Source organism: Sminthopsis crassicaudata, chromosome 1 (genome assembly GCF_048593235.1).
Source record: "Sminthopsis crassicaudata isolate SCR6 chromosome 1, ASM4859323v1, whole genome shotgun sequence".
NCBI classification, from domain to species: domain Eukaryota; kingdom Metazoa; phylum Chordata; class Mammalia; order Dasyuromorphia; family Dasyuridae; genus Sminthopsis; species Sminthopsis crassicaudata.
The window spans coordinates 297,338,962-297,357,071 of NC_133617.1; the positions used below are offsets into that span (position 1 = coordinate 297,338,962).

The following is an 18,110-nucleotide window of genomic DNA, read 5'->3' on the forward strand; positions in this document are numbered from 1 at the left end:
TTCACAAATGCCTATAGCATGGTATTCATCTTAAAGAAGCAGAACTGAAGAGGTAAAGCCTACATTGAATTTTTTTAAATCTTAGGGGATAGAAAACAATAGTACTTTTTAAAAATGTAAAGCTTATGATTCTAGAACTCCCATAATTCATCTGAAGTTTCTTTAATTAATAACCTTACAAATTTCCAGGACATATGTCCCTAAAATAATGTGATCCTGTACTTTAATAAACATAGAAAAATGAGAGAGAAAAATTAAATATTCCTGGAAGAAATCATCGCAAACATTTTCCCCTCTTACTTTTTTAGGTCTGGCAGGGTGGCAGTTGAAGTTAATACAACTGGGACCTGAGCTATAGATCATTGATTATCAAAAGATGGTCAAGGGAAACTCCATAGAAGAAGCAGTCTTACCTCCAACTTGCCAAAAAGAAGTCCAAGCAGTTGAAAGACTGAACAATTGTTTCTTCCTTGTATTGCTAATTATTCTAAAATAATTCTTTGGGTGCCCTCAATCTAGATGATGGTCTCAGTCTCAGTCTTCTTTTTTGATTCTGTTCATTGATACAGTTGGAGTCATGGCCATATGGAGCTACCATAATCCACATATCATTTCAGTTTGCCTTATAGAATACAAGTGTGCTTGAAGCAACGATTCACTCCTGTTTTTCTCTGTCAACCAAGAAATCTCAGTGGCAAGGAAGATAGAAGGAAAGAGCCCCACAAAAATGCAGATCAACTTAGGAGCCTCATAATAATCCATAATCAATTCAGTTTTCTTCTCTCCAATGAGTCTCCTTTTTACCCTCGGTCCTTCAGATTCAAAGCCATCAATAATCTCTGTAAAGGAAACTTGGAGTTGTTAAAGAACAACCCTCTTATATTATGCTGAGCCCCAGGGATATATGCAGGTCAGTAGTTTTATGCTATTGTCCTGTTAACAATAACTAACATGTATGCAATATTTCAAGATTTTGTAGTTTTCTTTATATCAACTCTTTTGGGTTTGGACTCCCCTGAAAAAAAAAAAAAAACAAATTTGTTGCTTTTCATCCAATTCTTGAATAACTCACTGTAATTGCAAAGGACACATTCCAGAGTTTTACTTTTCCAAATTGTCTGTTAGTTCCTTATTGATTCTCCAACTCTTACATAACACTTGTTGCTCTATGAAATTGGCATTTCTAAGAAACTTCGGTTCTTCTCTCTAAAAGGCTAAACCCACGCATGTTCCAAGAACTTTGTATTTTCTAGGACATCTCTCCTTTTCTATCTTATTCTCTCCTAGGTAATGTAAAATTTGAGAGGCCTTCCATTTTTTTGTGAACTATCAGGCCTCACTGATGAGACTGTGTACATTTAGAAAGTGCTTCTACTTCTACCTCTCCAATATTTCTCCATTCCTTGGTATATTGTAACAAAATATAGACACTTTTTGGACCTCATTTAAGATCCAAACTTAACATTTCCTTGTCCCTGTTACTTACTCCTTAATTTTTATACTTGTATCAACTGAGCTGGGAGGAAATCAGTTTGTTCATGAGTCTCTAGATCAATCCCTTCCACCCTCCAACTCTACTTTTGAGCTCTTTTTCATGTTGTGATTTCATTTTAGAGTACCTAGAGAATACAGATTTAGGTCATTAGTCTGAATACATGGGAAGTAAGAATTTGCAGGATGACCTGGGGGAAATCAATTTTATAACCTGAATAATTGTTATTCTTCTTTTTATATTTAATGATCTCTTAGCCTACACAATAGTAACAGTCTGACAGCCTCTACTATGCAGAAAATTCTAGCAAAAATATAGAAGTATATATTCATGGCCTTAAAGGCTGTTGAAATCAAATGACATACAAACTAAGAAAATTATACATGTTATTTTCCTAATTTAGTGCATTGAATATTAGTGGAAGTATTTGAATTTTCTTGTATTGCTTACTTTGTGCTAACAATAATAACTACTCCAAATTAATTCCAGGGAAGAAAAACATTACATTCATTTACATATTCTCTCTCTCTCTCTCTCTCTCTCTCTCTCTCTCTCTCTCTCTCTCTCTCTCTCTCTCTCTCTCTCTCTCTCTCTCTCTTCCAATTTCTTCCCCTCTCTCCTCATTCTGCACTGTCAGATTGTAATATGTAATATCTAGATAATATTTTGTTTTAATCACTGGAATTAAAAATTTGAACATGAACAACTTTTTAAAGAAAGAAAGACTCGGTTCCAATGTCTTTGTAGTTCCTGCAAAGCAATAGTACACAAAGATAATACATATGTATAACAAACACATATTGTGGTATTGTGTATACACACACACACACACACACACACACACACACATATATATATATACATATGTGTATATACATGCACAAATACTGATACTGCTATCTATTCTGCTCAAATATTACCTATGTGTGTCTGTGTTAATTATTTAATTGGTCAGGGTAGATAACAACACCAATAGGAATTTTAAAATAAAATTGCCACAGAAAACCTGAAATACAGATGATTAGCTATAATCGATAGTTGACTATGACATAACTTTTATACCTTAAAAAGAGACTGGCATGATGCTTTTAAATATTATCATTGCTTATATTTACTAATATAGATTTCTGTTTACTGTATAAAGATAAGTAATTAATATAAATTGAATATGAAGGCATAAATTGAGTATATTTGTGTAATTCTTTTATTTATATTTACATTTTTTTCATATTTGATTCAACATTCTGATAGAGAAAATAATTAAGTTAACTTTGGAAATTGTTCAAGTTTACTTATAGAGAAATTGAAGTAGTATGAATAATAGGCTACTAACTGGAACACTATAAAGTACTATACCTGGAGTCACAAGAGATTAAACCCAACCTTAGACGCTTATTATCTTGTGAATTCATATAAATTACTTAACCACTGTCTGCTTCAGTTCTGTTATTTGTTAAAAACAAAACAAAACAAAACAAAACAAAAACCTCCTCAGATTTTTGTGAGAACAAAATGAAATAATATTTGTAAAGTGCTTGGTAACTTTTAAAGTGCTCCCTAAAAAAGCTAACAGGTTTTGTTTGTTTTTGTTGTTGTTGTTGTTGTTTTTAGTTATTGTTATTCTTGTTGCTGTCATTATTATAATAGAAAGCAAACTAATCTAAAAGTATAGTGTGTAAACTCTGCTCCTAATTACAACATTTCCTAAGAGTTTAGCGTTTGGAGAAATTACTTGAAATCAGTGTCCTTCTTTGTGAAATGTTTGGTTTGCATGGCTTTTTCAATTGTACAATATTGTGCTTCTAAGTTTATTTTACTGCAGTTTTGGAATCTCTTTTGGTCATATATAGACATTTGCAATTCAGAGCCATCCTCTTGAGTGTTTAATACTTAAATTTTACCCAGATAGACTGAAATTGGTTCAGGTTAGGTTTAATGGAGCAGTAGAATAAGAACTAATGGGGACTAGTTTTGATTTGGAATAATCTGCTGCCTTCCAAGATCAATACACTAATTATATCTATCTATCTATCTCTCTATCTATCTATCTATCTATCTATCTATCTATCTATCTATCTATCTATTTTAACATTGAAGTTTCCAAGTTTAAAAGCATTGAAGAAAATCTGCCAAAAGTCACATCAGGTTTATCTAATTCTCTATAGATTTGTACAAAGATTAGTATTTAGAAGGGAGGCAGCAATAAATCTAAGACTTAGGGAAAATTTAATACCATTATTAGAGATAAAAAGCTAGGATTAAATGTAATCATCTAGAACTAATTGTTATTCTGTTTTTGCTCACTTTATTCTTTCTGCCAATTACTTTGTGTTTGTTTCTGTGCCTTTTAAAAAAAAATCAATCATTTATCTCATTCTTTTTCTTTTTCTTTCTCATGTTTTTCTTTTTTTGTGAAGCAAAGTGAAATGACATGTCCAGGGTCACATAGCTAGTAAGTATCTTGTGTCTGAGATCGAATTTGAACTTACCTCCTCCTACTACTTCAAAGCCAGTACTCTATTCACTGTGCCATATATCTGCCTCTATTCTTATTTGTTAATAGAACAAAACAAAGCAGTCTTACTTAACATAGATTGATTGATGTTGCCTTAGTTTCTAAGTATTTTTTTGTTTGTTTTGTTTGCCTCAGCCAAAAGATCTATTGTATGTATATAATTTTCTACATAAATAAACTTTTTTTTTTCTTTTCAATGTCTTTTTGGTATATCCCTAGTAGTGCTATAGCTCACTCAAAGTATAGCAATTTTCTGTGTACAGTTCCAAATTGCCAACCAGAATGGCTGTATCCATTCACAGGTACACCAAAGTGCCTCAGTGTGGTTGATGATGAATGAGGTGATAACTTGTGAAATAGAACCAGAACTATAACATCGATATTATAAAATGAACAATTTGTGGGGACTTTTATAAGCTGATGAAGAATTAAGTGAGAAAAATAAAAAGAATAAGAATATTGTAAATAAAAGTGACTTTTAAATTGTATTATCTGTATAATGATCAATCACGTTCCCATGCATTATAGATAGAATTAAAGTGTAGAATAAACCAGATGTTATGCATATTTCTTATAAGAAACTTTTTCCTTTTTTTTGCCCAATGTGGTGGGAGTTGTGAGAAAGAAAAATAAATTTGTTATTTTTTTAATATAGGGGTAGAGCTATAGATTTGAAAATAATGCATGTACTTTCAGATGAAATTATGGCACTCTTAATTTTCCTTAAGTCTTTCCTTTGTTATAAGAAACTTCTCATGAAGTAGGAATAATCTGCAAAAGTTTATAATGTAAAAATTAAAAAAAAAATTAAAAAAAACATTGATAGCATTTAAAATGTAAACATTTTATCTACAAGTTCATGTGTTTTCTGGCTTTTCTAAGCATATTGAAAATTTAATTTGTTTTAATAATATTATCTATAATTCTTAAATGTTGTTTAATGATATAAAGTTCATTCACAGGGATGAAAATAACTTCAGTGTGGCAGGAAATCTGCTAAATACTTGATATATATCTTGATGTATATTGAGTCTTTCAACCACCAAGTGAAACAGATGCTATTTTTATCCTCATTTTATACCTTGGAGACTAAGATTGAGAGAAGTTAAATGACTGGCCAAGAGTCGTTTAGCGAGTAAATGGCTCAGGTCTTCCCTCTCCAAATGCCAATACTTGATCCATTCTGATAGAAAATTTTCCTCATAGGTTTTTGTGTTTACATAGATGAATCAAAATGAATAATTTATAATTTGTGTAAAATAAATAGAAAATAAATCAGTCATTAGGTAAATGGAAGATTAAAGAAACTTTAAGCAATAAGGGTTGAGTATAAACATATATATGTGTGTAGACTATATATTTATGTGTATATATGTGTGTGTTTATGCATATATGTCTATATATACATACATACATATATTATGTAACTTTAAATTATAAAATATTCCTTTTATTATTTTTAACACATCTGCATAAAACATGCAGTAAATTAGAAAATCAGTCACTACTTTTATAGACTGCAGCTATAATAACATTTCTAATTTCCAATTACCTTGAACTTTTCATTAAATTTTTACTTTTACAAATGTACATTTCGCTTAATCAAGAAAGCCATTCAAAAGATACATGCAGTTTTTTTGTAGTAGTACATATAAAATTTTTATGAAACACAAGACTGAACATGGCTGTCTTTCAGATTTTTTAACATTCACACAATATGAAACATAATGAGGAGAGAGGCCAAAGAACAGAGGAGGATAGATACTTGATAAATTGAGTTTTTAAAATAAAAACTCCTAAAATTAAATTAGCATGAGTGCTAATATTTAAAGAGTGCCTCATTATATATTTAGGCATAATAAATAGATCAAGAAGATCTTCATAAAATTATGTATATAAAATAATTTAATAGTACAATGGAAAGGGTATTAATTTTGATTTCAGAATACATGGGTTCAGGTTTCATTTTTACTGCTTGTTATTTGTCTGATCTTATTCAAATTGTCTGTATAATGGATCAAATGGACTTAAAATCCTTGCTATGACTAACATTTCAGTTTGGGTACTCAGTTTGGGAAACTACCCCAGTTTGGGTATCCAGTTTAGGAAAATAGCCCAGGATCAAGGTATTCTCTTGATATACATTATGTATACATTAGTATGCAGTATCTAATTAAAAATTATCATTATTCACAAAGCACTGTTAAAGAATTCTCATATGCAAGAGTTTCAAATCTGCACTCAGTCCTGATTACCTTTCTTTGCATATGTTTTAGCCTATCACTGTTTCTTCTAAAATGTGACCTGTAGAACTGAACACAGTTGCCATTAGTGACTTAACAAAGGCCGAACACAGTGGGACCTTTACGTGTATCTACTAACTTTTTTGATTACTCTTTAATAAATACCCTTGATTCACATTGAATTTTAATTCCATGAAAGCCTCCCCATCTTTTTCAAAATGAAATGTTTCTAGTATCATCTCCCCAGTGTTATTATATATGTAAAATTCATTTTGGTAATTAATTTTTAAGGCTTTATATTTATCCCTATTAAATAGATTAAATGTTGGCTTCAACTTTCTGAAACATTTTTAGACTCTATTTTGTTTTTTACATCTAATAAACATCTCTCTAACTATCTCATTCATTTTTGATAAATATGCCATTTATGGTTGCATCTAAATCATAAATAAAAATATTGAAAAGAATCAGATCAAGGACAGAACCCTGTACCATTCCCTGAAGATCTTCTTTATGATTGACAGGAAATCATTAATTAACATGTCATTGGGTCTAGTTAAAATAAATTCAGCACTGATTTCCCTTCTCAATACCACTATCCATTGTGAACCTTTGTCAAATATCTTCGAAACTTTTATTCTGTTGTTTAATGTCCTGAAAAATCTGGCCTCAACTTTACCTCCAACTATCTCCCTTTACATACACCTTGCCCAAACAGAACTGTTTATGTCCTTTGCATTGTCCATACCTTCACTTTTCCTTCCCACTTTTCCCCCCAGACTTTGAAATGTTTCTCCTTTTGTTCTTATTCTTGAAATAGCTCCTATATTATAAAGTCAATTTCAAATGCCATATGTCCTCACTTCCTTGTAGCTAAATGACTGAACAAAAAAAGTGTGATGTTTAGAGTCAAGAAGTCGAGTACAAATTTGACCTCAGACATTTCCTAGTTGTATAATCCTAGTCAAGTCCCTGGTTTACCTCAGTTTCCTCCTAGGACTACAGAATGAGATAGAGAAAGAAATGGCAAACCACTTCAGCTTCTTTGCCAAGAAAACCCCACATGTGATCATAGTCAGACATGACTGAAATGAAATAACAGCAACAACTTATTTCCATAAACAATTAATAATCTTCCCTTCATTAGAATCTGTAGCTTTTTGTGGCTCCCTGAGTTAATCTTATACTAATTTTCTTATTTATGTCCACATTTTAACTCCTCTAATATATAAATTCCTTAAAGTTAGAGACTATAGGTTCTTAACATCTTTGTATAGTTCTCGGCATCTTATGCAGAGTAAGCAGTTGAGATATATTATTGGTTTATGAAAATGTTTATTTCTATTTTATCATTTCATGGTAAGCTTCAAATGCCATATTTTTCTCCAGGAAAGTCTTCCTCTGAAATATTACCTTTTTTTGAATAAAGAATAAATTAGAATAATGATAATGACTATACCTGTGTTTTAATTTAAATGGAGATCGGAGAGATGAGGAAACTTTCTTTGCTAATGCAGATCTGTACCCTTCACTGCAACTAATACTCTTTTTCTTATTTTTCTTATTTATTTATTGAGGCTGGGGTTAAGTGACTTGCCCAGGGTCACACAGCTAGGAAGTGTTAAGTGTCTGAGATCACATTTGAACTCGGGTCCTCCTGACTTCAGGGATAGTGCTCTATCCACTGCGCCACCTAGCTGCCTCCTAACTAATACTCTTAAGAGAGGTGACAAACCAATGAGAGAGTAAGTGACTTGCACAGTTAGTTACACAGTCAGTTCTTAAAATTATACCATGTAAATATTTTAGAAAAAATTGCACGTTTAACCTATATTGAATTACTTGATGTCCAGGGGGAGAGAGAGAAAGGAGGGAGGGAGGAAAATTTGGAACACACGGTTTTGCAGGGATGAATGTTGAAAACTGTATTTTCATGTGTTTTGAAAAATAAAATGCTATTATTATTAAAGTATGCAAAAAGAAAACAATTCATTATTTCATACTGTTTCTATTTAAGAAATAAATTATAGATATTCAGCCAATCAGCCTATAAATCAGCAAGAATTTATCAAGAGCCCATCATGTGCCAGGAATTGTGTCAAGTACTAAAGAAAAAGAGATAAAATTGGAACAATTTTTTTCTTAAAAAGTTTCCATTTCAAATAGAGATTATATATATATATATACATATACATATGTATATATATATATATATGTGTGTGTGTGTGTATGAATGTATGTGTTTGCATTTGATATATATATATTTATATATATATATATATATATATATATATATATATATATATATATATACACACATACACACACATACAGATATGTATGTGTATGCAACCATGCATATACCCACATAGGTATATACATGACATATATAAAGTAAATGCAAGGTGACCTTTCAAGGGAAGATACTAAAAAAATGGAAATCAGAAGGGGGTTTCCTCAGAGAAGGTTTCCCTAAATAGGTAGTCCTTAAGTTGGCTCTTGAAGTAAAATGGGGAATCCTGAAAAGAGAAGTCTAGTGGGAGAAAATTTCAAGCTTTGGGTATAACCAGGGCAAAGGGCAGATATGAAGCCTGCTGTGTGAGAAATAGTAAGGAAGTCATTGTGGATAGATCATAGAGAAAATGAAGGCAAGTTAGCCGTAAGTAGATTGGAAAGGTAAGAAGGAGCCAGGTTTTGAAGAGCTTAAAATGCCAAAGAAATAGTTTTAAAAGGGCAAACATATTCAGGCACACAATTTCCATAATCTAATACTGTTCTCTTGCTAGCTTATACTGAATCAGCATTAAAAAACCATTTCTTACATTAACCTTATATCCTTGTGAACTAAATACACTGAGGAAATGAAGTGTTGGCGATCCATTTTGGAAACCATTTATATATAGATCTAAAGGTGAGCAGCTGTACTTTAGAAATAGATAAAACATTTCTAATAATAATAACAATAATAAATAATAATAATAATGATAATAACTCCTTAAATGTAGACTACTTACCTCAGATCTCTATCATACTTAACAGGCAATACTTCTTTTCTTTTAGTATAAAACGGTACTTTTGTATTTGCATCTAAAATAAATACCTGTTAGTTCACCATTTTTATTTAATTATGTTGGACTAAATACCTACTTGCATAATAACCATATGAAATAAAATATATAAATACTCTAATGTATTATAGTGTCACTTTTATATTAAGTATTGCAACATAATGGTTTGCATTAAAATATATATATTCCCTATTTCGAGGAGTGATTGATTTGAAAATACAAATGTTTTCTTGAGAGGACAACTTATCTATAAGTCACATTAACACTGATTTGAATATCATCTTTGGAAATAATGTTAAATTCCATTGCTTGAAAAAACCTAAGATTTCATCAGCATTTATGTGTAATCTTACCTGACACAGGTTGCATCCTTTCTGTATAATAACAAATGCTACGTTGAATATCCATTTATAAAAAAACAAGTTATTGGTTAGCCTTTTACTAATGAACTTTTCTGAACTTAATTATGTAATTTATTTGGTAACTAGTAGAGAAATAGCTATTATTTGCTTTCAATAAAGCAAATAATATAATTATATTTTAAGGTCTACTTTCTGAAAAATTCCAATTTTTTTTTTATCAATAGCAACAAAATCATTGATGTTTGTCTAGTACCTTCTCTTCGTTTATAATTTTTATGAGATTTTTGTCTTTAGTTTAAGCAATTCTCTCATTGTCCTTTGTTAAAATATTTATATTTTTTTGAAGAACTAATTCACATTTGTGAATATAAACTACATAGTAGGTGTGATATTTTGTGAAATGGACAAAAATGGAGGACCCTGAAAGAGTAAGGGGCAGGACAGGTACATTTTAGTGAGGGTGCATAGAGTGGAAGTGTTGCTAGCAAGTGTAGGGAATGTTTGAGTATGTGCTGGTACCTAGAGAGTTAGCTCTGCACTGGAAGACTGAAGTGACAGATCTTAAGTAACTATGCAAGCAGCATAAAGAAACCCAGTGCTTTAGAGGAGGCACTGAAAAGGAGGGTGGAAGAAAAAACAAGTAGGGGAAGACTTTGAGGGTAACCTTACCTGCTTTGTTTTTCACAGGTTTGTTTGTGGTTTGGTGCACTGATTGAAAAGCTATTCTCCAGTTAATAATAAGGCAGTTGCCAAGAGGAAAAGCCTGGGCTTTTTCATAGCCATTTGTGGGGAAAAAGTTCAAAGTGAATACTAATTAGAAATTAAAACAATTCCGGAATTCCATTTTATACCTATTGAATTGGAAAAGATGACAAAAAAAAAAAAAAAAAAAAAAAAAAAAAGGAAAGAAAGAAAAATGACAAATGTTGGAGAAATTATGGGAAAATAAACACATTAGTGCTCTGTGAGTAGACTGTGAATAGGTAGAGCTATTCTAGAAAGCAATGTGTCTGTGAAATTGTCAACATCCCATAGCCCTCCCAAATGTCAAGTCCCTTAAGAACAGAGACCGTTTTGTTTTTCTTTTTTGTATCCCCCCCATATTTTGCAATGACTAGCAGAAATATTCATTAAATTAAATTGAATTGAACCCTTTTCCCAGTGGTTTCAAACCGATGCAAGTCAACTCTTCATTGAATTAGCTCAGCATGTACAGCATTGCTGTTAAAACTAATGTCATTAGCAGAGTGGTGGCTGCTGCTGCCCCAGTTGAAGGGTGAGAAGTGCCAAAGTGACACTCATTGTAAAGGTGCCTGTTTCTCCCTTTTACCATTCCTCTGTGCTAAGAGGATCCTTCTCTTTTATATAATTAGTTTTTCTGAGCTGTCTGTGGCTCTGGTTAATTTTACTTATGACACATCTATAACCATACATAACTCCTAAAATATTACATGGTTCTGGGCATATATAGGGTGTTTCCAAATCATTCAATCACGTATAGATATTGAAGGCAGCATACTCAACCATGTCTAAGCTTTACAGAGTATTCGGGAAATATTTAAGCTCAACTCTACCATCTCTCTCAAGTAGGTAGTTTTTTGTTGTGACTTCCTAAGGTTGAATTTTATTACTTCTCTGAACCTAGGTTTTCTTATCCATAAAAATGGGGATAAACATAACTGATGTAGTTTCCTCATAGCGTTGTGGGGTTTTTATTAGTTATTATTTTGGGCAAGGAAATCAAGTGAGATAATGTATATAGAATGCTTAGCTGACTTTAAGACACTATTTGAAAGGCCTCCTCTTTCTCTTTCTTCCCTTTCTCCTTCTTACACTCTTCTTCTCCTCCTACTTTGTTTGCTTCTTCACATACTCATTCTCTACTCCCTTCATTCCTGATTCACCCTCCTACTCCTTCTTCTCCTTTTTCTCCTGTTCCCCTCCCTCTTTTGTCTTTTTCCTCTTCCATTTTTCCTCATTCTGTTAATATCATAGTTATACCTTCCTTCTTCAGAGGGCCAGCATCATTATATGTCATATATGTACTAAGGTGCAGGAAAAAAAAATATTGTGAGACTTTAACAGTTCCAGGAAATTGAGGTTTTTTTTTTTTTTTTTGTTTTGTTTTTTTTTAATTAAGTGGCAACAGCAACCTAGTACAGAGTAGAGCACTTTAATCCTACACGCAAGAGGAAAATATCCAACTAAAGGCTTCATTTACTGAAAATTATGAGTATAATTTGAGAAAAAAATCTAATATAATTCAGTTTACTTACTTTGCCTATTTTCCAAATATTGCAAAATGGACAATGTGGGAAATATATGCCATATTGATTGAACATTGAGTCAAATTGTGAATCCTGGTGAGAGGAGAAGAAAATACAGTTTACTATAGAAATAAATGGTATGAAAATAAACCTCTTTTTTAAATCTAGAAAAAAAAAGATGTACTTTGGTTATATAAATAGCCTAACTTGTCTTACACTGTACACTACTTACTGATTTTACAAATAGACTTCATTAGGAGAGTCTACTTTGTAATGGCACTTTAGTTCATAATCTTTCCTTAATTGTTGGGCTTAAGCTTTTCATTTGTTGTTAAAATCTTATATCAGAAAATCAATAAAACATATTAAAAGGAGTGATCCATGGACCAGAGAATTCTGTTGTAAGCAAGATACAGCAGTTTCAAGAAAAATTCTTACACAGCAGGTTAGCATTTTAAATGTGCTTTATGTTTGCTGAATGTTTTGCAGAATAACTTTTAGTATTCGAAACATCCTATCAGAACAGGATGAAAGAGAGGCATCATCATCATTATTATTATTATTTTACAGATACGAAAAGTAAGAACTGAAGCCAAAATTAGAACATTTGTTTCCCAGTCCTCTGCTGAATCCATTGAACTACTCTGTCTCCTAGCAATAGAATGCCCACAGGTGATGTATGGTAAATTAAACATAACTAATTGTATTACTAATAGTTATATACACAACAAACCATATATTTTACACATGCACCAGGGAATTAAGTGTTTGTTGAATGATTGATCTTTGCATTAATACAATATATTTGTTTATGCCAGATCCTTTTTCATTTGTCTGATTACACTGTGATTTTTCTCCTAATGAGCCTTACAGCTACTAATTTTGGATACAAGGTCAGAAAAAACTGTTCAAATATAGCATTTCACTCCAACTGTGTGACTCTGAGCCAATAACTTAAATGCTACCTGCCTCAGTTTCTTAATTTATGAAATGGGGATAATAAAATACTTGCTTCCCAAAGAGCAATGAGATAATATTTGTATAGCTTAATAAACTTCCATATAATATAAAAGTACTAATGTTATTATTATTAATATGTGAGTTTTAATAAATTTAAATTATGATAAAAGCCCTATCCTTATGCCTGCATGTTATAGAAATGACACTGATTTCTTGAAAATCATATCCTAGAGACGTTGTTATTATAAGTGTGGTCCTTAGATTATTAATTTTTTGGGTCATGATTCAAGAAAACTGCCTTGAACGATTGAAGTAAATAATATAATGAGATATGTTGTTTTTTTAATGAAAACAACAACAAATAGACTTCATTGTTGTAACTGCACCTAAATAGCATGAGATTTATATTTATAATTCATAATTGTAATCAAATCTGGGTCAAGATAGTTGTAAGGGTGAGAGATCAAATCAATTTGGTAAAATGAATGAGAGCATAAATCATATGATAGGTATAATATATAAATTATAATGGCTTTCAAAACTGAAGCAATATGAAGTATGAATAAAATAAGCTTAAAGATCATAGAAATTTCATTGTACACAAAGGCTGACTTTTTAAAAAAAATGTTATTATGCTTTACAAAAGAAAAATGAATCAATATTTGTATTTTACCTTGTACTAGGCTTTTTAAAAAAATATTTATTTATTTTTTTATTTTAATAGTTTTTATTTACCAGATAAATGCATGGATAATTTTACAACATTGGCAACCTTTTGTTCTAATTTTTCCCCTCCTTCCCCCCATCAGATGGCAGGTTGACCAATACATGTTAAATATGTTGAAGTATAAATTAAATAAAATATGTCCAAACAGTTGTTTTGCTGTACAAAAAAAATTGAACTTTGAAATAGTTGTACTAGGCTTTTCAACATGATGTGGGAAGGGGAGTAGAAAGAACTTGAAACATCATCTGACTCAATTCATAGTTAAAAATTGTTATATTCTCTAATGGCATCTTTGAATTCTTTGCATCAATGGGAATTCTGAACTTATAAATTTCCATCCTCCTTTAACCACCAAAGCATTTATTAATTTAAAAACAATTTTGAGTTCTGAACTCTGTTCTTTCCTCATCCATCTCCCACCCATTAAGAAGGCAATCATTTTGATATCAATTATGCATGTGGGGAATCATGTAAATGCATTTCCATATTTGCCATGCCACAAAAAAGTAAGAAAAATGAAGAGAAAAAAGTACGCTTCAGTGTGCATTCATAGTTCATCAGATGTTTCTTCGGAGGTGAATACCATTTGTAAACACAGGTCCTTTGGAAGTGTTTTTGAATCATTTTCTTTATCATGGTTACTGTGTATTTCACAATTGATCATCCTTATTATATTACTATTACTATACAAATATAATACTTTCTCTACTTTTCATGAGTTCATATAAGTCTTCCTTGGTTTTTCTGAGACCATGCTGCTCATCATTTCTTAAAACACAATAGTGTTTCATCATAATTAAATACCATGACTAGTACAGGAACAAAAAGTTGCTACAAATAGATCTTTTTACCTTTTCTTTGGTATTTTTGGGTTATAGACCTAGTAGTGGCATTGCTAGGTCAAAGGGTAGAAAAATTTTGACAGTACAATTGCTCTCTAGAATGGTGGGATTCATTTACAACTACCAAAAGTGGTACATGGAGTGGTACATGCAGTGGTCGTTCAGAGTTGCTTTAATTAATCAACAGTAATTTAGAGCACTTTTTTTGAAATTATAGATAGTTTTGACTACTTTGCAAACTTGTTCATATCTTTTGACCATTTATCATTTGGGGGAATGGTTTTTATTTCTATAAATTTGGCTCTATTGAGAAACAAGGCCCTTACCAGATAAACTTGCTATAAACATTTCCCTCACTTCCCTTCTTTCCTTCTGATGTTGGCTACATCAGTTTTATTTGTGTAAAACTTTTAAAATCATATAATCAAAATAATTTATTTTACTTCCCTTGATCTTTTGCTCTCCTGTTTGGTCATGAACTCTTCCCTTATCCATAGTCCTTTTGGATAGAATTTTCTTTACTCCTCTAATGTGCTTAGGATATCATTTAGATTTCCAAGTATTGTATAATTTCTACAACTATTTCAAATGTATTTTTTCTTTACATCTTTTCCCTGTGTTTTGTTGGTAATATCTAGGAATGGTAATGATTTATTTGATGGATTTTTTGTTATTAATAAGGTCAATTATACTGATAGTTTTCCTGATATAACTTCTGTCTTCCTGGTATAAATACAAATAAGTCATAGTATATGATCTTTTTGATATATTGCAATAATCTCCATGATAGTATTTGATTTTAAAATTTTCATCAATGTTAATAATGTAAATTTATATATATATATATATAAATTCTATTTTTACTATCTCTCTGGCTTAGGTATAAAAATCATATTTGTATCATAAAAGGAGTTTTGCAGAGCTCCTCTATCTATTTTTTAAAATAGTTTATTTGGTAGTAGGATTAACTTCCATATATTGAAAGAATACATGTAAATCTATGTAGTCCTGGGGATTTTTTCTTAGGGAATTCATTGATGGCTTGTTCAATTTATGTTTCTAAGAGAGGATTATTCAAATAGTTTATTTCCTCATATTCATCCATTTCACTTAAATTGTCAGTTTTACTATCACTTTTTTTCCCTTTGATACTTTGCTTTTAGCTATTTTGATATTGTTGTCTTCTGAGTTTGTATCTTGATCTTCTAGTCATCATAGCACCTTTTTATGATTAGGTTATTTATTGTTGTTGTTTGCTCTTTTTCCCCATCTATTTCTTGATTTTGAACATTTTGTTAAAGTTGGGCTCTGTTTCAGGATGAGGGGTGCAGGGGCACATAGCTTGGGAGATGCTGTCCCAAATTTCAGGCTTTTCCAAGTTGCTGTTTTCAGACCTAGTTCTGGGGACTTAAAAGTTTTTGGTGCTTCCAAGAAGGGATGATTGATGGAGAGGGGTGGTCACCACTCTCTTGGGCTTTGTTCTGGTCCTTTTATAGGAAGGACTCCTGATTAGTTTGTACTATAAAGACAAACTACTGCCCTTCAGGGCCCTTACTCCTTTGTGATCAAAAGCACTCCTCTCTGCTCTGGAAATAGTTAATGGATTTTCCAGATAGTAGTCAGTTTTACACTAATTGCTAGCACAGAGAACCAGTTTAATCTCTTTCCCATCAGTTGCTAGATCACCTTATCATCTCTGGCTCAAGCTGCTAGATGGGCTTCAGGCCAGCCTGTGACACTACTGTCACAAATTCCTTAGTTGTCTTGAGCTGGAAAAATGTATCATCCCGACCTTATTTTGCCTCTATTGCTCCAGAGTTCAATCTGAGATGTTATTTTAAACTCATTGGGAGGAGAATTATGGGGGTAATTGCTTCCTCTTCTCTACCATCTTGGTTCTGCCTCTGAAAGTATATCAAACTTTTAATATTTATCAAACGAAATGCTCATTACAGGATGACCTAAAAGCCATTTGTAACTTGCTGTAGGATGATTTCTGGGCATTTGAATGGCAAATTATAGGTTGAATTCACACCTATCACTCCATAATGGCTATTTACTTAGTATGATAGTTATTCATTAGGTAACTACTGTGTCCTAGGCTGGAGGGAGGAAAAGATAATTAAAAAGGCGAATAAAACATGATTTTTTTTTCCCTCAAGGAGCTTAAATTCTAGTGTAGATCATAAAACATATTATACAAATGCATATGTATCCAAACTTAAAATCATTATAAAGATAATTTATTGGTTTCCTTTACTTCTAATATTTTCCCTCTCTAATTTACTATCTACATAATTATCAAATTGATATAACTGAGATAAAAGTCTAACCATTTCATTCCTCTCCTCAAGTCTCCTCTAGCTTTCTCTTGCCTCAATGACAAAATACAAATGTTCCCTTTTTTAGATTTTTAAAACTATTCACACAGTATCTCCTTAACTTCTTTTCAGTCTTATTGAACATTATTCTCCTTCATATAATCAGTGTTCCAGCACAACTTCTTATTCCATATGTAACATTTCATTTCCTGTCTTAGTACCTTTGCAAAACCTGTTCCCCATGGATTTCTGTTCTACTTTACCTCTATTTCTTAAATCTCAGGTTTCCTTCAAAATTCAACTTGTTTTACTCTCTTCAAGACACTTATCCTGATATTGTAATTTGTGAGATCTTTGCAAACTCTCTAAAATATTAATTACTTTGTGTATATATTTTGTATTTTGTGTTAATCTTGTTTATTCCCATTGTTTTATTTATGGGAAAGAACTTTTAGTTTTGCTGCTATATTCTCTGTAGTTGGCACAGTGCCTGTTGGGTAGTAAACACTTAATGAGTAATTATATGAATATACTTTAAAGAGTGTAAGTACAAGAGATGCTAGAGAGCATACATCCATCTGATGTTAATCTAGGAACACTTAATAGATAAAATAATATTTGAATTGACTTTCAAAAATTGCTGGGATCCTAATATATAGAAATGATAAGAGATATGTCAAGGGTATGAAATAACAAGAAAAAAATTGTGGAGGCAAGAAAGTAAAATGTTTGGAGAAGAGCAAATCTTCCATTGTAATTAAAAATTAATGTATGTGTGTGTGCGTGTGTGTGTGTGTGTGTGTGTGTGTGTGTGTGTGTGTGTAGCCTTTTATACACACAAATGTAGGTATATAGTTACTTTTTAAACTCTAGAAATTTGATTGGAGTTAGATCATAGAGGGCCTTGATTACAAGACTAAGGAATTTAGAAAATGGTGAACCACTGAAAATTTTGGGGCCACGGAATTAAATTATCAGAGCTCTACTTTAGGAAAATTAATCTTGCAGCAACAGGAAAAAAAATTAGTTAAATGAAAGCTCTTTGAAGGCAAGGATTATTTTATATACTTAATAGTTTTTTTTTTAATTTTGGTGCCTAGAAGCATAAGTTAACTTAATAAATGATAATTTAATAAATTAATAGATGGTCAGGAAGATATTAAAATATTCTATAATACAGATGATACAGGTAATTACCAGAATGCAGCAGTGAAAAATCAAAAGCAGCAGATTTTATCATGAAATTTTCAAGCAGAAACGAGGAATTGATAATTGATTAGATATGAAAGTCAAATGAATAAAGGAATAAAAAA

At 31.5% G+C, this 18,110-nt stretch overlaps 1 protein-coding gene across 1 annotated transcript in view; it reads left to right on the forward strand.

Moving 5' to 3' along the window:
* Window positions 1-18,110, forward strand: part of RALYL (RALY RNA binding protein like) — a 758,144-nt gene that overhangs the window by 177,611 nt on the left and 562,423 nt on the right. Inside the window, 1 exon segment of the mRNA XM_074278973.1 lies at window positions 12,518-12,629. Coding sequence (XP_074135074.1) covers window positions 12,623-12,629 — 7 coding nt within the window. The 5' untranslated portion in view covers window positions 12,518-12,622.